The 25614-nt window shown below is 38.2% G+C and overlaps 1 protein-coding gene and 1 pseudogene across 1 annotated transcript; both read right to left on the bottom strand.

Moving 5' to 3' along the window:
• Nucleotides 1-8418: 8418 nt before the first annotated feature.
• Nucleotides 8419-14886, bottom strand: LOC131807506 (POU domain, class 5, transcription factor 1-like; annotated as a pseudogene).
• A 1409-nt stretch (nucleotides 14887-16295) lies between these two features.
• LOC131822234 (olfactory receptor 4A47-like) lies at nucleotides 16296-17225 on the bottom strand. Its single transcript, XM_059158744.1, has one exon. It carries the CDS (start codon nucleotides 17223-17225, stop codon nucleotides 16296-16298), a length of 930 nt encoding a protein of 309 aa, XP_059014727.1.
• Nucleotides 17226-25614: the final 8389 nt, after the last annotated feature.

Raw genomic sequence — 25614 nt, 5'->3', positions numbered from 1 at the left:
ATCTTCTATTACAGTAAAGGAATTGTAATCTCTATTAACTTCTCCAATGTCACACAGTTTTGAGTGATAAAACTAGGATCAGAATCCAACTTGGCTTTATCTCAAAGTAATCTACACTTACATAATAAAGAAAAGTTATACAATTGCAAAGCCTGGTCTCTGCCATTTTTTGTTTGTCTTAACTTGTGTAGGCATATCCACAATCTGAAGGAACACATTTTACTCATTCGCAGGGACCTGGGATCTTTCTATCATCCAGTTTGACAAGAGAGGGCAAAAAAACTGCATTATTACTTGAGGATATATTAATTTCAATCGACTCTCCAGCTATTTACTCCATGGAGCCTTCCAGTTATTCAGAAGGTTGCTTTTATTTACATTGTAGATTACTTCCTAGGAATTCCAGGGTCTGCAAAGAAAAACAAAAAATTGGCACATTAGGATAATTTATCAAAAAGACAAGTAAACCCCATACTTACACAAGAAGGGAACAGCTAGTCATTTCCCAGGGAGATTTCTTTCAAGTAATTTCTTTCCTACCAATTTATAAATAGGAAAGTATCATTCAACACTTTAGTCATCTTTTTTCTGTCCTGTTGGCTTGCTCAGATTAGCTGATTTGAGATTTTTAAAAGACATTCTTGTGCTTTTCATTAGGTAATGCTTTAAGCCTAACAGAAACCTCCTAAAAAATGAGTATCAGTTGTTAGAAGCATAGTTTTGAGGAGTCAAGATGGCGGAGAAGTAGCAAGCTGAGACTGCTTCAGCTAGCCGGAGATCAGCTAGATAGCTTATCTAAAGATTGCAAACACCTGAAAATCCATCGGCAGATCGAAGAGAAGAAGAACAGCAATTCTGGAAACAGAAAAACAACCACTTTCTGAAAGGTAGGACCGGCGGAGAAGTGAATCCAAAGCGACGGGAAGATAGACCCCGGGGGGAGGGGCCGGCTCCCGGCAAGCAGCGGAGCAACCGCGCACAAAATCAGGACTTTTAAAAGTCTGTTCCGCTGAGGGACATCGCTCCAGAGGCTAAACCGGGGCGAAGTCCACGCGGGGTCAGCGTGGCCTCAGGTCCCGCAGGGTCACAGAAGGATCGGGGGTGTCTGAGTGTCGCAGAGCTTGCGGGTATTGGAACGGGAAAGCCGGCTACAGAGACAGAGCCGACAGTAAGCTCGCAGCTCCGTGTTACCTTGAACCGGTCGCAGGCTCGGTGAGCTCGGAGCGCGGCCGGAGGTCAGGCAGACGGGAGTAACTGGGCGCTGTTCTCTGAGGGCGCACTGAGGAGTGGGGCCCTGGGCTCTCGGCTCCTCCGGGCCGGAGACCAGGAGGCCGCCATTTGTATTCCCGTCCTCTGGAACTCTACGGAAAGCGCTCAGGGAACAAAAGCTCCTGAAAGCAAACCCGAGCGGATTACTCACCCCGGCCCCAGGTAAGGGCGGTGTAATTCCGCCTGGGGCAAAGACACTTGAGAATCACTACAACAGGCCCCTCCCCCAGAAGATCAACAAGAAATCCAGCCGAGACCAAGTTCACCTACCAAGGAGTGCGGTTTCAATACCAAGGAGAGCAGCAGAATTCCAGAGGAGGAGAAAGCCAAGCACGGAACTCATGGCTTTTTTCCTGTGATTTTTTTTAGTCTTGCAGTTAATTTAATTTTTTCTTTTTCATTTTTTTTTTTTCTAGCCTTCGGGTAAAATTTTTTTTTAACTGTTACCTTTTTCTTTTTTAACGATTTTTTACTAGTTTATCTAATATATATATATATATATTTTTTTTACATTTTTCTTAGGTGTTTTCTTTCTTTAAAAATATTCTTTTCTTTTCTTTTTTTTTTTTCTTTTTTCTTTCTTCCTTTTTGAACCTCTTTTTATCCCCTTCCTCCCCACTCACGATTTTGGATCTCTTCTAATTTGGTTAAAGCATATTTTCCTGGGGTTGTTGCCACCCTTTTAGTATTTTACTTGCCCCTTCATTTACTCTTATCTGGACAAAATGACAAGACGGAAAAATTCAACACAAAAAAAAGAACAAGAGGCAGTACCGAAGGCTAGGGACCTAATCAATACAGACATCGGTAATATGTCAGATCTAGAGTTCAGAATGACAATTCTCAAGGTTCTAGCCGGGCTCGAAAAAGGCATGGAAGATATGAGAGAAACCCTCTCGAGAGATATAAAAGCCCTTTCTGGAGAAATAAAAGAACTAAAATCTAACCAAGGTGAAATCAAAAAAGCTATTAATGAGGTGCAATCAAAAATGGAGGCTCTAACTGCTAGGATAAAGGAGGCAGAAGAAAGAATTAGTGATATAGAAGACCAAATGACAGAGAATAAAGAAGCTGAGCAAAAGAGGGACAAACAGCTACTGGACCACGAGGGGAGAATTCGAGAGATAAGTGACACCATAAGACAAAACAACATTAGAATAATTGGGATTCCAGAAGAAGAAGAAAGTGAGAGGGGAGCAGAAGGTATACTGGAGAGAATTATTGGGGAGAATTTCCCCAATATGGCAAAGGGAACGAGCATCAAAATTCAGGAGGTTCAGAGAATGCCCCTCAAAATCAATAAGAATAGGCCCACACCCCGTCACCTAATAGTAAAATTTACAAGTCTCAATGACAAAGAGAAAATCCTGAAAGCAGCCCGGGAAAAGAAGTCTGTAACATACAATGGTAAAAATATTAGATTGGCAGCTGACTTATCCACAGAGACCTGGCAGGCCAGAAAGAGCTGGCATGATATTTTCAGAGCACTAAACGAGAAAAACATGCAGCCAAGAATACTATATCCAGCTAGGCTATCATTGAAAATAGAAGGAGAGATTAAAAGCTTCCAGGACAAACAACAACTGAAAGAATTTGCAAATACCAAACCAGCTCTACAGGAAATATTGAAAGGGGTCCTCTAAGCAAAGAGAGAGCCTACAAGTGGTAGATCAGAAAGGAACAGAGACCTATACAGTAACAGTCACCTTACAGGCAATACAGTGGCACTAAATTCATATCTCTCAATAGTTACCCTGAATGTGAATGGGCTAAATGCCCCTGTCAAAAGACACAGGGTATCAGAATGGATAAAAAAACAAAACCCATCTATATGTTGCCTCCAAGAAACACATTTTAAGCCCGAAGACACCTCCAGATTTAAAGTGAGGGGGTGGAAAAGAATTTACCATGCTAATGGACATCAGAAGAAAGCAGGAGTGGCAATCCTTATATCAGATCAATCAGATTTTAAGCCAAAGACTATAATAAGAGATGAGGAAGGACACTATATCATACTCAAAGGGTCTGTCCAACAAGAAGATTTAACAATTTTAAATATCTATGCCCCCAACGTGGGAGCAGCCAACTATATAAACCAATTAATAACAAAATCAAAGAAACACATCAACAATAATACAATAATAGTAGGGGACTTTAACACTCCCCTCACTGAAATGGACAGGTCATCCAAGCAAAAGATCAGCAAGGAAATAAAGGCCTTAAACGACACACTGGACCAGATGGACATCACAGATATATTCAGAATATTTCATCCCAAAGCAACAAAATACACATTCTTCTCTAGTGCACATGGAACATTCTCCAGAATAGATCACATCCTCGGTCCTAAATCAGGACTCAACCGGTATCAAAAGATTGGGATCATTCCCTGCATATTTTCAGACCACAATGCTCTAAAGCTAGAACTCAACCACAAAAGGAAGTTTGGAAAGAACCCAAATACATGGAGACTAAACAGTATCCTTCTAAAGAATGAATGGGTCAACCGGGAAATTAAAGAAGAATTGAAAAAAATCATGGAAACAAATGATAATGAAAATACAACGGTTCAAAATCTGTGGGACACAACAAAGGCAGTCCTGAGAGGAAAATATATAGCGGTACAAGCCTTTCTCAAGAAACAAGAAAGGTCTCAGGTACACAACCTAACCCTACACCTAAAGGAGCTGGAGAAAGAACAAGAAAGAAACCCTAAGCCCAGCAGGAGGAGAGAAATCATAAAGATCAGAGCAGAAATCAATGAAATAGAAACCAAAAAAACAATAGAACAAATCAACGAAACTAGGAGCTGGTTCTTTGAAAGAATTAATAAAATTGATAAACCCCTGGCCCGACTTATCAAAAAGAAAAGAGAAAGGACCCAAATAAATAAAATCATGAATGAAAGAGGAGAGATCACAACTAACACCAAAGAAATACAAACTATTATAAGAACATACTATGAGCAACTCTACGGCAATAAATTTGACAATCTGGAAGAAATGGATGCATTCCTAGAAACATATAAACTACCACAACTGAACCAGGAAGAAATAGAAAGCCTGAACAGACCCATAACCAGTAAGGAGATTGAAACAGTCATTAAAAATCTCCAAACAAACAAAAGCCCAGGGCCAGACGGCTTCCCGGGGGAATTCTACCAAACATTTAAAGAAGAACTAATTCCTATTCTCCTGAAACTGTTCCAAAAAATAGAAATGGAAGGAAAACTTCCAAACTCATTTTATGAGGCCAGCATCACCTTGATCCCAAAACCAGACAAGGATCCCACCAAAAAAGAGAGCTATAGACCGATATCCTTGATGAACACAGATGCGAAAATACTCAACAAAATACTAGCCAATAGGATTGACCAGTACATTAAAAAGATTATTCACCACGACCAAGTGGGATTTATTCCAGGGCTGCAAGGTTGGTTCAACATCCGCAAATCAGTCAATGTGATACAACACATCAATAAAAGAAAGAACAAGAACCATATGATACTCTCAATAGATGCTGAAAAAGCATTTGACAAAGTACAACATCCCTTCCTGATCAAAACTCTTCAAAGTGTAGGGATAGAGGGCACATACCTCAATATCATCAAAGCCATCTATGAAAAACCCACCGCAAATATCATTCTCAATGGAGAAAAACTGAAAGCTTTTCCGCTAAGGTCAGGAACACGGCAGGGATGTCCATTATCACCACTGCTATTCAACATCGTACTAGAGGTCCTAGCCTCAGCAATCAGACAACAAAAGGAAATTAAAGGCATCCAAATTGGCAAAGAAGAAGTCAAATTATCACTCTTCGCAGATGATATGATACTATATGTGGAAAACCCAAAAGACTCCACTCCAAAACTGCTAGAACTTATACAGGAATTCAGTAAAGTGTCAGGATATAAAATCAATGCACAGAAATCAGTTGCATTTCTCTACACCAACAGCAAGACAGAAGAAAGAGATATTAAGGAGTCAATCCCATTTACAATTGCATCCAAAACCATAAGATACCTAGGAATAAACCTAACCAAAGAGACACAGAATCTATACTCAGAAAACTATAAAGTACTCATGAAAGAAATTGAGGAAGACACAAAGAAATGGAAAAATGTTCCATGCTCCTGGATTGGAAGAATAAATATTGTGAAAATGTCTATGCTACCTAAAGCAATCTACACATTTAATGCAATTCCTATCAAAGTACCATCCATCTTTTTCAAAGAAATGGAACAAATAATGCTAAAATTTATATGGAACCAGAAAAGACCTCGAATAGCCAAAGGGATATTGAAAAAGAAAGCCAACGTTGGTGGCATCACAATTCCGGACTTCAAGCTCTATTACAAAGCTGTCATCATCAAGACAGCATGGTACTGGCACAAAAACAGACACATAGATCAATGGAACAGATTAGAGAGCCCAGAAATAGACCCTCAAATCTATGGTCAACTAATCTTCGACAAAGCAGGAAAGAATGTCCAATGGAAAAAAGACAGCCTCTTCAATAAATGGTGCTGGGAAAATTGGACAGCCACATGCAGAAAAATGAAATTGGACCATTTCCTTACACCACACACAAAAATAGACTCAAAATGGATGAAGGATCTCAATGTACGAAAGGAATCCATCAAAATCCTTGAGGAGAACACGGGCAGCAACCTCTTCGACCTCTGCCGCAGCAACATCTTCCTAGGAACAACGCAAAAGGCAAGGGAAGCAAGGGAAAAAATGAACTACTGGGATTTCATCAAGATCAAAAGCTTTTGCACAGCAAAGGAAACAGTTAACAAAATCAAAAGACAACTGACAGAATGGGAGAAGATATTTGCAAACGACATATCAGATAAAGGACTAGTGTCCAGAATCTATAAAGAACTTAGCAAACTCAACACCCAAAGAACAAATAATCCAATCAAGAAATGGGCAGAAGACATGAACAGACATTTCTGCAAAGAAGACATCCAGATGGCGAACAGACACATGAAAAAGTGCTCCATATCACTCGGCATCAGGGAAATACAAATCAAAACCACAATGAGATATCACCTCACACCAGTCAGAATGGCTAAAATCAACAAATCAGGAAATGACAGATGCTGGCGAGGATGCGGAGAAAGGGGAACCCTCCTACACTGTTGGTGGGAATGCAAGCTGGTGCAGCCACTCTGGAAAACAGCATGGAGGTTCCTCAAAATGTTGAAAATAGAACTGCCCTATGACCCAGCAATTGCACTATTGGGTATTTACCCTAAAGATACAAATGTAGTGATCCAAAGGGACACATGCACCCGAATGTTTATAGGAGCAATGTCCACAATAGCCAAACTATGGAAAGAACCTAGATGTCCATCAACAGATGAATGGATCAAGAAGATGTGGTATATATACACAATGGAATACTATGCAGCCATCAAAAGAAATGAAATCTTGCCATTTGCAACAACATGGATGGAACTAGAGCGTATCATGCTTAGCGAAATAAGTCAAGCAGAGAAAGACAACTATCATATGATCTCCCTGATATGAGGAAGTGGTGATGCAACATGGAGGCTTAAGTGGGTAGAAGAAGAATAAATGAAACAAGATGGGATTGGGAGGGAGACAAACCATAAGTGACTCTTAATCTCACGAAACAAACTGAGGGTTGCCGGGGGGAGGGGGTTTGGGAGAAGGGGGTGGGATTATAGACATTGGGGAGGGTATGTGATTTGGTGAGTGCTGTGAAGTGTGTAAACCTGGTGATTCACAGACCTGTACCCCTGGGGATAAAAATATATGTTTATAAAAAATAAAAAATTAAAAAAAAAAAAAAGAAGCATAGTATCTTCTTCCCAACACAACCAAAGACCACTGGACATTTTATCCCTTCTAACCACATTCCTCATTAAGTTTAGAATTGGAAAGTGTCCAAGACTGATTCTTACTTAATTAAATTCACTGGAAATTTCCATTAAAAACTTTTTAAAATATCTCTAGAAAGATACTGTTAGGCCAGGTGCCTGGGTGGCTCAGTTGGTTAAGTGTCTACCTTGGGCTTAGATCATGATCTCAGGGTCCTGGAGAGCTGGCATCCTACTCCCTGCTCAGGGAGAAGCCTGCTTCTCCCTCTCTCACTCTCCCTGCTTGTGTTCCCTCTCTCATTATGTCTCTCTCTGCCAAATAAATAAATAAAATCTTGGGGGAAAAAAAAAAGATACTATTGTAAGGGCCTGCTCCTCCCAGAGGAACTTGAGTGTGGACCCCGGATGTAGGGGTGGGCCAGGCCGGGTGGAGACATGCAATCGGTGGGGCACGTGTATATCCACTGGGGTGAATTGAGATTCAATTGGCCACCTGTGTAGAGGCGGAGCTCAACCAACCCCATAAATGTTGGTGTGCGAGGCTGTCGGGGGAAGAAGCAGGAGAGCTGTCCGAGGAAGAAGAAGGTGGAAGCAGGGGAGCTGAAGAGTCCTCGGGAGCTGGGAGCTGGGAGCTGAAGAGTCGGTGGGAGCAGAAAAGGCTGTAACAGCTCTTGTAAGAGTTATAACCACCACCAGAGGTCCCACCTCCTGCAGCCTCCAGCTGCCTGCAGCCGCAAGCCACCAGCAGCCCCGAGCCACCGGCAGTCTCCAGCCACCTGCAGCCCCGAGCCACCTGCAGTCCCGCCTCCAGCGGCCCTGAGCCGCCTACAGCCTCCAGCCGCCTGCGGTCCTGCCTCCAGCGGCCCCAAGCCGTCTGTGGCCTGGCCTCAGCGGTCCCGATGCCTGCAGCCCTGAGACGCCAGCGGTACCCAGCGGTACAGACGCCAGCGGTCCCAACACGCCAGTGGTCCCGACACCAGCGGCCTGGAGACGCCAGCAGCCCCTAGCCACCAGCAGCCTCACCATGAAATGCCTCGTCACCCTGAGCCGCAGCCTTGCCAGAGCTGCATCGTTCTGGGGAGTGGCTTGATCTGGGAAGAGGCCCCCTCGGTGAGGGGTCCAGAGTGGCCTCTTTTTGGGAGCAGCCTCATCCGGAGCAGCCTTGTCTGGGGTGCAGCCTCATCAGTGAGCGGCCTCATCTGCAGCGGTGGCCTTCTCTGGGGGGCAGCCTTGTCAGAGTGGCATCGTGGGGAGCAGAGTCTGTGTCATCGGGGTTGTCCTCCTTGTCATTGTCGCTGTCATTGTTGCCTCGTCATCATTGGGAGCAGCCTCGTCCTGGGAGTGGCCTTGTCCAGAGTGGCCTCTTCTCGGGAGCGGCTTCGACCGGCGAGCGGCGTCATCTGTGGAGCAGCCTCGCCTAGAGCAGCCTTGTCCGGAGCAGCCTTCTTGGTAGTGACCTTGTCGGGATCATCGTCTTCGCCTTTTCGTAAGAGACAGCCCTGACCAGTCAGTTTGATTCTTGATGCTTGGCACAAAATAAAGCTTTGCTTGACCTTCGCTTTGTATCAGTCTTGTTCCTTTGATCACCGACCCTAACACTATAAGGCCAAATCACATGATTAGGATCAGAAAGAGGTAACATAAACAAACAAAAAACATACCTTTAGAACCATGGTAAAACTACTACCAAGTCAAGAACAAAATTTCAGCCCAGCCATTTTGTGTTAGGGAAGATTAATTCATCATGGATTTCCCTTCTTATCATAGCAAGTTTTTCTTTCCTTTTATTTAATAGTCAATTTTAGTGTGGTTAGGCATTTTATTTACTCACAGATTTAGGCATAAAGACTATTGTTAAATTAATAATTTATTTAATTTGGAGTTCCTATTTACTGCCAGGAAACATGCTGTAAAGACATAGCAACTAAGGAAATAGAGGAAAAAATTATAGAAATGGTCCTTCTACATGGACCTTATATTCTCATAAGAGAGTCAGACAGTAAATAAGGAGACAATTTACTAAACTAAGTATAGTCTTCATCAAGGCTAATAAGCAAACAGGGTACTCATGGAGATTTCTACTATGGAGAAGTTGATCAGGAAAGGCCTTCCTTCGAAGGGAATGTTAAAGCTGCAATGCAAAGGATATATCTCCAAATTCTACTCCTGAAACTAATACTATATGATCAGAAACACTGCTATAGGTAGTAAAGTTAACTAAGCATCCTAAGTAATTTGTTCTCATTTCACTGATGGTATGACCTATTTGTACAACAGGCTAAGTTTTCACAGGAATTTTTAGCCCATTGCTATGTGAAAAGGAGGTGGGAGCTGGGCTCACTTATCTGGTGCCCAATTATAGTGGGAAAGCTTTCAACCTTTCCCTGTTGAATATGATGTTAGCTACGGATATGCCATATATGGCCTTTATATGTTGAAGTAAATTCATTCTATTCCCAGCTTGTTAATATGGGTTTTTTTAATTTCTCTCTGTAAATGATTTTTATTTTACATTTTAGTATGTTTACAGAGCATCTAATTTCTTGTTCTACTGGCAAAAGTATATAGAATTTAAATTATTTTTGAAATTCTTTCAAAGTTTAAATTTATTTTTAAGATAAATAAAATATTTTATTTTGACTTAATTTACCTCTTCTCCTGTGGACTCCATTTCCTTATGTAAATCGGTTTCTTTTTATTTCTTTTTTCCTTTATTTCCCTTTTAAGTTTTTAATTTAAATTCTAGTTAGTTAACATATAGTGTAGTATTAGTTTCAGGAGTAGAATTTAATGATTCATCACTTACATATGACACCCAGTGCTCATCACAAGAAATGCCCACCTTAATACTAGTCACCCATCTAACCCATCCTCCACCCTCCTTCCCTCCACAACCCTCAGTTTGTCTCTATAGTTAAGAGTCTCTTATGGTTTGCCTCCCTTTCTTATGTCTCCCCTTCCCTTATGCTCACTTGCTTTGTTTCATAAAATCTACATATGAGTGGAATCATATGGTATTTATCTTTCTCTGACTGACTTATTTCCTTTAGAATAATGCACTCTAGATCCAACCACCTCACTGCAAATGGCAGAACTTCATTCTTTTTGGTGGCTGAGTAATATTTCAGAGTGTGTGTGTGTGTGTGTGTGTGTGTACCCACACCATATCTATTTTATCCACTCATTAATCAATGAATATTTGTGCTCATTCCATAATTTGGCTACTGTTGATAATGCTGCTATAAACATCAGGATGGATGTGTGCCTTCAAGTCAGTGTTTTTCTGTCCTTTGGGTAAATACTTAGTAGAGCAATTGCTGTATCATAAGATAGTTCCATTTTAAGTTTCTGAGAAGACTTCATACTGTTTTCCAGAGTGACTGTACCACTTTGTGTTTCACCAACACTGTAAGAGGGTTCTTTTCTCCCATCCTCACCAACACCTGTGTTTCTTGTGTTGTTCATTTTAGCCATTCTGACAAATGTGAGGTGGTTTTTCATCATGGTTTTGAATTGTATTTCCCTAACGATGAGAGCTGTTGAGCATCTTTTCATATGTCTGTTAGACATCTGGATGTCTTCTCAGCATTTCTTGACTGGATTATTTTGTGTGTGCTCAATTTGATAACTTCTTTATATATTTTCAATACTAACCCTTTATCAAATATGTCACATACAAATATTGTTTCCCATTCCAGAGGTTGCTTTTTAAATTATTTCCTTTGCTTGCAGATACTTTTTGGTGAAGTCCTAAGAGTTCATTTTTGCTTTTGTTTCCTTTGCCTCTTGACATGTGTCTAGTAAGAAGTTACTGGATCAGAGGCCAAGGATAATGAGCAATGGTCATTGCTGCCCATGTTTCCCTCTGGATTTTGATGGATTCCTGCCTCAAGTTTAGGTCTTTCATCCATTTTGAGTTTATTTTTGTGTATGGTATAAGAAAGTTTCATTCTTCTGCACGTGGCTGTCTAATTTTCCCAACAACATTTCTTGAAAGATTGTCTTTTTTCCCTTGGATATACTTCCCTGCTTTGTTCAAGATTAGTTGACCTAGAATTGAGGTACATTTCTGGATTCTCTATTCTGTTTCATTGATCTGCTTGTCTGTTTTTATACAAGTACCAAACTGTCTTGATGATTATAGCTTTTTAATACAGCTTGAAGTCTGGAATTTGATGCTTCCAGTTTTGGTTTTCTTTTTCTTTTTTTTTTCTTTTTCCTCTTTTTTTTTCTTTTTTCTTTTTCTTTTTTTTTAAGATTTTTTATTTCTTTACTTGACAGAGAGAGAGAGAGAGCACAAACAGGGAGAGTGGCCGAGGGAGAGGGAGAAGCAGGCTCTCTTGGTATTCTTTTTCAACATTACTTTGGCTATTTGGGGTATGAACCCACTGTTGACACCAACAAAGAGACCAAGAGGGAGCACCTGCGTGGCTCAGTGAGTTAAAGCCTCTGCCTTCAGCTCAGATCATGATCCCAGGGTCCTGGAATCGAGCCCCACATCGGGCTCTCTGCTCAGCAGGCAGCCTGCTTCCCCCTCTCTCTCTGCCTGCCTCTCTGCCTACCTGTGATCTCCGTCTGTCAAATAAATAAATAAATAAAATCTTTTTTAAAAAAAGAGAGAGACCAAGAGAATGAGTGTCCATGTAGATGAGTTTCAGGCAAAGGTTTATGTCATGCATGAGTGGTCTATGACAGTGGAGCCACACACAGGCAGCCACACTGTGAAGAGAACCTGAATGGTTGTAAGGGCAAAGCCTCCAGCCCATGCCAACTGAAAGAGGAAGCCTTATCCCCATCACTTGTGATAATTTCATAATACAGAGGTTTGCACATGGCCACATGGATACTCAGCAAAGACGTCAGCCACACACTTCCTGAAAGAGATGGTTTTCCTTAAAGCAAAAGTGCAAAGCAGCATTTCAGGGGCCATGGATGGACAACAGCAGATACCTAGAAGGCATAACTCACACAGGCAGAAACAGAAGCAGTACCCAAGGTCATGAAAGATAACTTGTTGATGAAAAAACCTACTCATGGATAGCAGTTCTCAGTAATAGAAAGCTATAAACTCTTCCTAAATTAATCTTCTTAAATTGAATCTTCTTAAAAATAAAACTGTTTTGTATCTAAACTATTTTAAACTTAAATTTTAATTATTTTATTTAAACTTATTTTAATTTGTCAATTTATTTTAATGTTAAAATTATTTATCTTACTTATTTCAATGTAAAATCATTTTTTTATTTTAAACTTCTCTTTGAAATGTAAATACACAAGAATAGGCATAAATCTGAATAAAAAATGAGGTATATACAAAATATGTTACATATGAAAGCAATTTTATTGTGTACCAACTGGGAATGAATAGAGATCAACGAAACAGAATTAAATCTTAAATGGGATCCAAGTGTATATGGAGCTTTAGATATAATAGGACTTCAAGTCAATGGCAAAAAGAAAACTATGAAACTATTTTTAAAAACCCTGAAATTTAGAAAACCAACTAAAAAATCCATACCTCTTTAATGCCTATATAAAAATAAATTCTAGATGGATCAAAAGTTTTAATGTAATTATGCAGGCTCAACAATGCTTTAAAATTAAGAGCTAAAAAAAGCAGTTGAAGAATATTTTGGTATGAATGAAATGGGGAAAGTCTTTTTAAGAAAGATATATAAGCCAAAAATAACTTAATATTAAATTAATAAGGACATTACTTACATGCTAAAAGCATTCTATAATGTATACAAGTATTAAAACACATCACAGGTTCAATTACTTGAAAAATATCAATTACTTATACAACAGTAGAAGAGATCATTTCCTCAGTAAAAGACAGCACTCACTAATATCAGTATGAAAAAGATCAACAATTACACAAAACAGATTAAAAAAAAAAAACAGATGATTCACTAAACACATGAAAAGATACCCAAACTCAATAATATGAGAAAGATTGTAAGTTTTCTGGTTGCCTTATACCATAAGTATGTATCTGGGGGTGGTTGTGGAGAATATGGACAGAAGTACTTTCAAAGACTGAGCAGCAGGGTAGCTATTAGTACAATCTCAAGGACAACAGTTTAGCAATAACTATGAAATTCAACATTTAGCTATCTGACCATTGACTCAAATACATTCCTAAAAAGTCCTCTCCTACAAACTCATATTGCTCATATTCACAAACACACAATTATAAAATTCTTCATTACATAAAAAAGTAATAACATGAACAGGAATGGAGATATTTATTTTAGTATATATTTACAAGTGAGTAACAAGGAGTATAAGAAAAATGAAGAGATCTATACAGACTAGTATGGCATATCTTCAAGATGTTACAAAAGATTTCACATTTATGTGGAATTTAATCAACTCACCAAAACAAACAAAAAACAAAAACAGACTCATAAATACAGAGAACAAATGCCTGCTGCCAAGGGGAAGGGAGAGGAGGGATTTGGGAAGTAGGTGAAGGGGCTGAAAGGTACAATATCTGGGGAATAAAATAAATAACTCACAAGCATGAAAAGTACAGCCTAGTGGATATAACCAATAATGTTGTAGCGACTTTGGCTGGTAACAGATGGTAACAGATGGAAGCTATGCTTTTCATGATCAGCATTCTGTAATGTACTTTTTGTTTTATTGCATCCCAGGTTTCTTTAAGAACAAAGTGATCAGTGATGCAGGGATTAAAAAAAAAAGCATCCTTGAACTTTGACTTCCCTCCAAATAGACCTCTCAAACTTCCTGCCCCCACATCTTTTGTGTTCCCAAATCCTTTCTCAGTGAATGAAGAACTTGATCCCAAAGACCTGAGACAAACTCCAGGTACTTGTTCCCTAGCTCTCTCCTCTCCTCTGCCCCGCCCCCAATCCTGGGAAGGGCACCTCAGTTTGAAAGATGGGAGAGCCCAGAGTGGTGACAGATACTGAGGGAAAGGCTCCACCCTCAGGGAAACGAATCGAGGAGTATAGGGTAGTGAAGTGGGGGTCCCATGGCCTGGGGTACCTAGCCGGGCCCTGGTGCTGAAAGAAAGGATACGGGTACCCCTGAAAAAAGAGACCCAGCAGCCTCAAAATCCTATCCTGGCCAGTAGTCCCTACTGAAGACCATTGCAGATGTATACTCAGACCACAAGCTTCTCACGCCCCAGCTTCTGGGCAATGGGGCTGATCTGCACCTGGGTGGGTTTCAGGCACTACAGGAACATGTTCTCCAGGTTACCTCATATGGTGCTCCAAACTTGTTCACTTGCGCTTTCATTCCTACACAGGGGTCCCTGCTTTGTATATCTCCTGCAGATTTTTGTTGTTGTCAGCTTCCACCACCCACTTCTACAGCAGGGGCCACAGCGTACATGTGTTGTAGAAACTGAGCTGCTGAGGCTCAAAGGGTCAGATAAGATTATTTGGCGAAACACTTTCCCAAAAGAATCTTCAGGGTGAGCCCCACATGGGCCTGAGTATATATCCTAGAGTGATCCTCTTCTGCCTCAAGGGCTTGGCAAATTGTTTCACGTCTTTCAGCAGAACTTTGATGTCCTGGGACTCTGCAGGATTTAGCTCCAGCTTTTCCTCTGCTCAGGGAAAGAATCCTTGGAGCTGGCTTTCCACTTCAGCTCCTAGCTTGCCCTCCACCTGAGAGGTCTCCAGGCTGCCTTGAAGCACCCACTCCACCTTAACCTCATGGCCACAGAATGCTGTCCTTCTGCAGAACTCATATGGCAGGGAGGCATAGGGGAACCCCCCAAAATTCCACATCTGACCTAAACCCTGATTCTATTCCTGACCCACCAGGAGGGTAACAGACCCAGCCAGGTGAGAGGGTCAACCCAGTAGGACTTTAGCACTCCTGGCCCATCCAGTCCACTCCCATCCCCTTGTGGATACAAGAATGCCAAGTCATTCCCCTGCCATGGGGAACAGAAGGAGCCCAAACCAAGGGCTCTGGAAAAATGAGGGCTCTCCAAGAGACTGTTCAACACCTCTCTCCCTCCCTCATCCCACACACTATCATAATGTACATAACTGTTGAATCACGATGGTATAAACCTGAAACCAATATAATATTGTATGTCAGCTATATTTCAATTAAACATAAATCAATAGGGATCAATAGGGGTGCTTGGGTGGCTCACTGGGTTAAGCCTCTGCCTTCCACTCAGGTCATGATCTCAGGGTCCTGGGATCTAGCCCTGTATCAGGCTCTCTCTCACCCGGGAGCTTGCTTCCCCCTCTCTATCTCTGCCTGCCTCTCTGCCTACTTGTGATCTCTGTCTGCCAAATAAACAAATAAAATCTTTTAAAAAATCAATTAACAAAGCTATTATAAATTAAAATTTTATCAATTTTATTTCTAGAATTTACAAATATTTATTAATAAATATTAAAATAATAAATTTATAATTTATTATAAATTAATAATATAATAATAAAAATAATAAAATTATTTTTATTTATAAAATTTTATAGATTTATAAAAATTTCTATAGGAAAGCATTTACATACACATTGAAAGACTCACACATAAATACTTAAATATACACTTGCATTTGTAAAGATTACCTGATGAGTTTAAAGATACAGATCAAGCATTTGCCTCTGGAGAAGAGAATTGGAAACAATGCTGAGAGTAAAACAGAACTTAATCTTGCACTGTATCTCTTTTTGTAACGCTTTCAATATTATTATTTTTATCTATTTTTGGCTATTACACTTCAATTTTTCTTATGTAAACTAAAAGTATTAATCTAAATATTTTTATGTAAAGCAACCAAAAATTAATAAGGAAAACTCTACATAGCATTATTTCAAATAATATAAAAAGGATAAACTTAACTGATTGAATCTAAAAAAAAAATAGTGTCAGAAGAAATGTTTTTAAAAAATTTTTAAATAACCAAAAATTAGTGTAATCATATAAAAATGTCCTCAGTGATTCATTACCTAGTATGAATTCCTTGCTATAGAGGCATCACACATTTCTAATTAGAGATTGACAAGGTGTTATGGACCTTACATTCTAGCCTCAAGGGAAATTTTTCACTTTAATAATAATTTACTTAAAATTCTTACAATAAAGGAAGTAAAAATCAAACTTAAGAGGACTTCTACAGTCCAAAGATATAGATCCTAAAGGCAAATAATTCTCTTCATGGTGAATGATACATTTATCTACTCAAAGATATAATATTTCTTCCCCAGAGCTTCTTCATAGCATTTGTCATCTCGGAATTTCTCAGAGTGTAGATCAGTGGGTTCAGCATGGGGGTTATGACTGTATAAAACACACTCAATGATTTGTCAATGGGGAAGGTCTTAGCAGGTCTTGCATACATGAAAATACAAGGAACAAAGAAGAAGACCACCACAGTGATGTGAGAACCACAGGTCTGGAGGGCTTTCCACCTCCCTTCTGAACTAAGGTTCTTTAGAGAGTGCAAGATGACACCATAAGAGATGAGCAAGAGCACAAACACAATACTGCAGATCAGCCCTCCATTGGCCACCACTAACAGGCCAATGACATATGTGTCAGTACAGACAAGTTTCAATAAGGGATACATGTCACACAAAAAATGATCAATGACATTGGGGCCACAAAATGGGAGCCTATAAATAGTGCTAACTTGAATTACTGAATGCAGAAAACCTCCAACCCAGGACACTACCAGCAGCACAACACACACCCACTGCTTCATGATCACCAAGTAATGCAAGGGCTTGCAGATGGCCACATAGCGGTCATAGGCCATTGCCAACAGAAGAAAGACCTCTGATCCACCAAAAAAGTGTTCTGTTAATAGCTGAGTCATACAAGCATGGAAGGATATTGTATTTTCTGCAAACAACAAGTCTGAAATCAATCTGGGAGAAATAGAAGATGAATAAATGACATCCATAAATGATAAGCTAGCAAGAAAAAAGTACATAGGTGAGTCCAGGGACTTACTAACAGTTACAGTCACCACAATGAGCAGGTTTCCCACCACAGTCAAAATATAAAAGACTAAGAACATAACAAAAAGGATCTTTTGTTCCTTTGGATCCTGGGTGAGGCCCAAGAGGACAAAGTAAGTTACATTGCTATTTGGTTCCATCTATCTGTATTAGGAACTGACTTCTTTTATTAGAAGCAAGTGATCTACAAAAGAAAGGGAAAATTTTAAATGCATTATAAGATTACTCTTTTTTGACTCATTCAATTAAAAGATTGTGGCAGAAGTACCTGTTTATGTCACATGTGTCACAGACATTCTGATTTCCAAGTTGAATAAGCCATGGTTTTCAACACTCAGTGATAACATACGTAATACTCACCAATGTAATAAGTGATACTATAAAAATAGTTGCACAGTGTGAAGGTCACAAGCAAACAGCAGTCAGAGAAGGCTTCCCAGAGGAAGCAACGCTTTAACTGAGTAGCAAAGGAAAACTGAAAGGACAAGAAAAGAAGGCAAGGGAATTCCATGCAAAGATACACAGTTTATAAAGTCATAAAACTAAATACTTGAGGCCCCTTTAAGGTAACTGACATATTTGAAGTAAGTGGATCAAACTAGGAATGGAAATTTGTGGCCCTGGATTGTATCTTTCCTGAGACTTCTTTCAGGAAGAAGTCCTGAAATTATACACATATTATATACATATTATATATTATACACATATCATTATATTATATATTATACACATATTATTATACACATATTATATATAAAAATACATATTATCTATCTATCTATATAGATATAGATATAGATATAAATATAGATATCTCCAGAGTTGGAGACTATATATAGTCTCCAACTCTGAACATTTCCACTTGGATATTAATTCAGTACTTTTAAAACCAAATTTTTAGTTTTCATCAATAAACGTATTGTGTTTCCCATCTAATTAAATGGTACCACCTCCCATATCATTGCTCAGACAAGAAATATCGCCATGTCCTTCATGCCATTCTTGCTCTTGTATCGCTTACTGATACCTTTAATAAATCTTATTCACCCCCTCTAAAATAGATCACTTACTTGATCATTCCCCTCCCCGCACCACTTCTGGTCCACTGCACTAGCCTCCCACAACATCCCTCCCCTTTCATTCTGGCTTCCATCAGTTTGTGGCCCTGATGCAGTCCAAATGATCCTTTTTAAATCTGATTCTGATCTGATAATGCCACTGCTCACAACAACTATAGGGGATTTCACTCACAGGCTCACAACTTAAGGAATCACATTTCTATTATAGTAACAGGAACTATAATCCTCATTTCATAGTTGAAAAACAGAGGCTTAAAACATCTAATTAATTTTTCCAAAGTCATTCATTTTTAAGTGATAAAGCTAGAATTGCAATCCAAGTTTGCTTTATCTAAAGTAATCTTTTACGGAATAAATATACTCACACAATTGCAATGCCTGGTTTCCACTATTTACTGTTATTCTTACCTTAGGTAGGAAAGTCCACAATCTGAAGGAACACTTTTTACTCATTCACAGGAATATGGAATTCTTCTATCATCCAGTCTGACAAGAAAAGGTAAAAAGTTGCATTATTACTTGAGGACATATTTTATTTCATTCAACTGTCTGTTCGTTCTCTCCGTGGGGTCTTCTGGTTATTCAGAAGTTTGCTTTTATTTGTACTGTAAAATACTTCCTAGGAAATCCAGGATCCACACAGAAATCAAAAATTTAGCAAATTAGAAGAATTTACCAAAAATACAAGGAATTCCTATTCTGAGATAAGGAGATAGCAACCAGACATTCCCGAGGGAGTCTTTTCTCAAGTAACTTCTCTCCTACTAATGTCTAAATGGAAAAATACCATTCAGCTCTTTAGTCAACTTCATTCTGTCCTGTCAGTTTGCTCAGATTAGCTGACTTGATATTTTAAGAGACATTCTGTGCTTTTCTTTAGGTAATGCTGTAAGCCTAACAGAACCCCCCTAAAAAATATATATCAGTAGTTAGGAGCATAGCATCTTCTTTGCAACACAAGCAAAGATCACTGAACATTTTATGCCTTCTAACCAAACTCCTCATTAAGTTCTAGAATTGGGAAGTGTCCAAGACTAATTCTTACTTAATTAAATTCGCTGGGAATTTCCACAAAAACTTTAAAAATATCTTTAGGAGGAAGGTATTAAGTCAAATCACATAGTTAGGGTGATAAAAAATATATATATCCTTAGAGCCATTGTAAGACTACCACCAATCAAGAATAAAATTTCAGCCCTGCCATGTTGTGTTAGGGAAAATTAATTTATCATGTCTTTCCCCACTTGTCATAGCAAGTTTTTCTTTCCTTTCATTTAATAGTCAATTTATGTTACCTTGCAGTTTGGATAGATGTTCTAGATATTTATTCACAGATTTAGACATAATAATTATTCAATTGTTATTTTTTTATTTTAAAATTTTTAATTTTAAATTTGGAGCACTTATTTACTGCCAAGAACCGTGCTATGAGTGAGGACACAGCAATTAATGAAATAAGCAAAAATTATGCAAAGGTCCTTCCTCCATGGACCTTATTTTCTCATAATAGAATCAGACAATAAATAAAGGAACAATTTAGCATACTATTCATAATCTTTTCAGTGCTAATAATAAGGAAAACAAGGTACTCAGGGAGAATTCTACTATGAAGAAGATGATCACTGAAGGCCTTTTTTCAAAGATAATGTTTAATCTGAGATAGTTGCCAACATCAGAAACACTGTCACGAGGGGGTGGCTCTGTGGGTTGGGGCTTCTGCCTTCAGCTGGGGTCATGGTCAGGGGACCTGCTTCCCTCCAATATCTGCCTGCCTCTCTGCCTACTTGTGATCTCTGTCAAACAAATAAATAAAATATTTAAAAAGAAAAAAAATAAAGAAACATAGTCGCAGCTAATAATTTTAAGTAAAAAGTAAGTGAAGTCACTTCACTGATGGCCTGATATACATGTAGAAATTGCTAAAAAATATCACAGGGATTTTTATTCCAATGCTTTTGGGAGAAGGAGGGGTGAGAGTGGGCACTCTCATCTTATTCCTGAGTGTGGTGGGAAAGCTTTCAACCTTTCCTTCTTGAGAGTGATGTTACACATGGATCTGTCATATATGGCCTTTTATGTTGAGGTACATTCCTTCTCTACCCAATTTGTTGAGAGGTTACTTTTTTAATGAAAATATATTGAATTTCTATGTTACCAGTGAATAGCCCAGAGAGGATTTGGGAAACAATTCCTTTTACGACATCAAAAATAATAAATATTTAAGAAAAAAAGATAAGTAAGGAGGCAAAAGTCTTCTACAGTGCAAAACTATAAAATGTTGCTGAAAGATAATCTGAAAGATACAAATAAATGGAAAGACTTTCATGGACTTATATAGTTCATGCCATTAAGATGAATGCTACCTAATCTGATCTATAGATTCAGTGTAATCCCTATAAACCCCCCATCAAAAAGGAAATGTTCTTTGAGAAATAGAAAAATCCATTAAAAAACTCACATGGAATGTCAAGGAACACAAACAGAGAAAATAATATTGGAAAGAAAAAAAAGGGAAAATAAAAAGAACAAAGTTGGAAAACTTCCTGGATGTAAAACTTACTACAAAGCTATGGTAATCAAAAGAGTGTGATATTGACATAAAAACAGACATAGTAATGGAACAAAATTCAGAGCCTAGAAATAAACCTTTGCATATGTATTCAATGATTTTCAACAAAGATGTCAAGAGTAGTCATGGGGTAGAGACAGGTGGTTCAAAAAATGGTGCTGTGAAACTGGATAGCCGTATAGACAGGAATGAAATTGAGCCCTTAATGCATATCATATGCAAAAATTAACTCAATATAGATCAAGATCTAAAATCTAGCTAAAACTATGAAACTCTTATAAGAAAACATAGAAGAGAAACTATGACCTTTGATTTGGCAATGATTCCAAAAACACAGACAAAAAGAAATAGATAAATTGTACTTTATCAATATAAAGAACTTTTGTGCATCAAGCAACACCACCAACAATGTGAAACAACACATAAAAGTGGAGAAAATAATTGCAAATAATATATTTGATAAGGTATTAATATCCAGAGTACATAAGGAATTTCTGCATCTTAAAACACAATGAAGGGCACCTGGGGGGTGACTCAGTTGGTTGAGCATCTGCCTTAAGCTTGGCTCAGGTCTTGGACCCAGGCTTTTGGGATTGAGCCCTGCATCAGGCTCCCTGCTCAGCGATGAGTCTGCTTCTTGCTCTGCCTCTTCCCTTAGTTTGTGTGAGCTCTCTCTCTCAAATAAATAAAAAAACTTTAAAGAAAAATAAATAAATAAATAAAATTAAAAATATAATGAAATAAACAACTAGATTAAAACAAAGAACTTGCATAGACATTTCTCAGAAGAAAATATATAAATGGCCTGTGGGCACAGTATCATCTCAGTATCATTAATCATTAGAAAATGGATTTTAAAATCATAATGAAATATCACTTCAGACCAACACGATAACTATTAAAGAACACACACACACACATAAATGTAGGAGAGAATGTGGAATACCTGGAATAATTGTGCATTACTGTTGGGAATGTCAAATGATATTGCTCTATGAAAAATGTTATGGTAGTTCTCAAACACTTAAAGAATTATTGCATGATCTAGCAATTTCACGTCTAGGTATAGTCCCAAAGTAATGGAAATTAGGAATTCAGTCAAATATTTCTACACTCATTTTCATGGCACTATTCACAATAGCCAGTAAGAAGAAGCAACTAAAGCATTTACTAGCAGGTAACTGTATAAATAAAATGAGGTGTACACACACAGTGGAATACTATTAAGCCCTGAAATATGATGGAAATTCTGACACACACCAAAACATACTAACCTATAATAGATTCTGCTAAGTGAAATAAGGCAGTCACAAAAAGACAAGCACAGTCTGTTCCTACTTACACGATGTACTTAGCATATCAAATTCACAGAGCATATGTAGAACGGTGGTTGCCTAGGCCTCAGGGAGAGGGAATGGCAATTAGTATTTAATGGGTGTCTGGTTTCAGTTTGGGAAAATGAATAAGTACCAGAAACACATGGTGGTTATGTTATTATAAAATAGTGAAGTAACTTAATGCCCCTGAACTATGAACATACAAATGGCTAAAACTGTACATTTGCCACATATAGTTTACCACAATTTAAAAGCTAAACTTAAAAACTAAGATAACTTCCATAAGCAGTATATGAAATATCTATAAAAATCAGTCAAGGAATTCGCAAAATAAAAGGATGTAAATTATGAGGTATCACAATCCCAGCTATGAAGATATACTACAAAGCTGTAGCAATGAGAACAGTATGTTACTGGCACAAAATTAGACACATAGTTCAATAGACAGAATAGAGAACATAGTTCAATAGACAGAATAGAGAACCCAGAAATAAACTCATGATTATTGGAAGTTAATCTACAAGAAAGGAGGTAAGAATATGTTGAGAGGAAAAAACAGTCTCTTCAACAAATGGAACTGGAAAAACTGGACAGCAGCTACATGAAAAAGAATGAAACTGGACCACTTTCTTACACTATACACAAAAATAAACTCAAAATAGATTAAAGGCCTAAATGTGAAAACTGAAAACATAAAAACCTTAAAACAGAGCAATGGCAATACTGTCTATGGCATTAGCCACAGTTACATTTTTCTAGATATGTCTCCTTGATGAGGGAGCAGAAGACTAACTGAGGACAGGCAGAAGCTGACAGTCCACAGCCCACCACTCCATGGGATATATGTGACAGTCCTCAGGCATTCCTGGCTGCCCTAAAGGAAAAACAAAATAGTTTATAAAGATTACAATCCTGCAAGACATGAGTCTCCCTAAGTTTACAAAAATCTTAGCAATGTACAGGAACGAAACATTTCTATCAATGGTATAGCTTCAAGAAGTGAATGTAAAGACAATTAAAGGTCCTCATAATCTGCAGCCCATTGACAGAAACTTGAAGCAGGTGAAGTGAAATTTTTGTTCCTCCAGGAAGCTCCCAACTCTTTTACTGTTAATGCCTTACTAGAAGGGAAAACAACTTTAATTTCACAAGGCCTCTGGTATCCTGTGAATCTTCTTTAACATACAAAAATCCTTTTGAAACCACCTTTTTCCTTACCTCCCCCAACTCTGAAGTACATAATCAGCCACAGCTCACAAACCCTGGGCAGATTTTTCTCCTTATGGGTCCTGTCCACATGTTTTAATAAAACCACCTTTGCACCAGAGACATCTCAAGATTTCTTTCTTGACTGACAGCTCCGGAACTCACCCCACCAAATTTCACCTATATTCTAAAACCTTACCATCCTGAGGCAAAAGAAAGAAAACCATAAATAAACTACTGGTATTACATCGAAATAAAAATCTGCACAATGAAGAAAATAATGAACAAAACTAAAAGACAACGTAGGAATGAGAAAAGATATTTGCAAATGACGTATCTAATAATGGGTTAGTATCCAAAATACATAAAGAACTTATACAACTTAATGCCAAAAAAAAAAAAAACCACACACAAATAATCCAACTAAAAATAAGCAAAAAGCATGAACAGATATTTCTCCAAAGAAGACATAAAGATGGCCAACAAACAGATGGAAAGATGCTTAACATCACTCATCATCAGGGAAATCCAAATAAAAAATACAGTGAGATATCACCTCACACCTGTCAGAATGGCTAAAATCAAAACACAAGAAATAACAAGTGTTGGCAAGGATGTAAAGAAAAGGGAACTGTTGGTGAGAATGCAAACTGGTACGACCACAGTGGAAAATAGCATGGAAGCTCTTTAAACAATTGAAAATAGAATTGTCATATGATCTAGTACTCCCACTACTGGGAATTCACCCAAAGAATATGAAAACACAATTTTTTGAAGATTTATTTAGTTCTTTATTTATTTGAGAGAAGGAGAGTAACAAGAGAGAGCATGAGCTAGGAGAGGGGGAGAAGCAGGATCCCTGCACCAGGGAACCTGACCCAAGGCTAGATCCCAGGACCCTGCATCATGATCTGAACCAAAGTTAGATGGGTAACTTGATTGAGCCACCCAGGCACCCCAACAAAAACACTAGTGTGGAAAGATAAATGCACCCCTAGGTTTTTTGCAACATTATTTACAATACCCAAATTATGGAACTGTCCATTGATTGATGAATGGATAAAGAAGTGGTATGTATACACAATGGAATATTATTCAGCCATAAAAAAGAATGAAATCTTGCTATTTGAAATAACACAGATGGATCTAGAGGTTATAATGCTAAATGAAATAAGTCAGTCAGAGAAAGACAAGTACCATATGATTTCACCCATGTGGAATTTATGAAAGAAAACAAATGAGCAATGGGGGAAAAAGAGATAAACAAAACAGACTCTTAAATATAGAGAATTGGTGGTTACCAAAGAGAAGGTGGGTGGAGTGATGGGTGAAATAGATGAAGGAAATCCATAATACACTTATTGAGATGAGCACTGAGTATTGCATAGAATTGTTGAACCACTACAGTGTACACCTGAAACTAATATAACACTAAATGTTAATTATAGTGGAATTTCAAAAATACATACACAATATAGGAAAAAAAATTTTAGAGTACCACAAAAAAAGAACTAAGTTGATTTCACTGATAGGTTCATGATGTTAACACAAACTGTAGCATAATAGCTAGAGTATATGCAAAGACTACTGGCTTCAGAGACACCTGAGTAATTTTTCTAAAAAAGTAAATATGTCCTCCAACAACAAAACTGGTAAATTAAAATCTCCAGAGTTGTGTCCTGACAATCTGGATTTTATGAGAACTCTAATTCTCTCAGTATATTAAACTTTGACAGTCAATTCGACAGTACATATATCTAAAATAGGGTATTTTTACTATGATAAATAATTTGTCCCTGACCCTTCCTCCCAGTGTCTATATGCTAAAATAAATACACTTTGGACAAATAGTGTTCATGTGCCTCTGTAACATAGGAATTACCTTTTCTCTGTTCCATTTAAGAGACAAATTTATCTTATAAAGTTATGGATATCTCTTAAACTTACCATTTTTACCCTAAAACTTCCTCATGACATTTTTCACCTCCAAATTTCTGAGTCTGCAGGTTTAAGTTTAACAAAGGAGTTACCATGCTATACTACACAGCCACAGCTTTATCAGTGGAGAAGGTGGTGACTGGGTGCAAATATATAAATATTCAGGACACAATACTAAGACCACCACAGTGATGTGAGAGACACAGGTGGACACGGCTTTGTGTCTCCACTCCAAGCTACAGATATAATATAATAAACTTATTATATCAAGAGGAAAATTTTCACAGGCAGATGAATCCACTGTTGACATCAACAAAGAGACCAAGGGTATGAGTGTCCATACAAATGAGTTTCAACCAAGGGTTTACATCATGCATGAATGGTGTATGACAATAGAGCT

The sequence above is a fragment of the Mustela lutreola genome, chromosome 1 (assembly GCF_030435805.1).
Source record: "Mustela lutreola isolate mMusLut2 chromosome 1, mMusLut2.pri, whole genome shotgun sequence".
NCBI classification, from domain to species: domain Eukaryota; kingdom Metazoa; phylum Chordata; class Mammalia; order Carnivora; family Mustelidae; genus Mustela; species Mustela lutreola.
This window is presented reverse-complemented; position numbering and strand designations above follow the sequence as displayed.

Bases quoted from the DNA above. Each gene is read 5' to 3' on its own strand.
- LOC131822234 (XM_059158744.1), bottom strand. From the start codon at position 17,225: ATGGAACCAAATAGCAATGTAACTTACTTTGTCCTCTTGGGCCTCACC.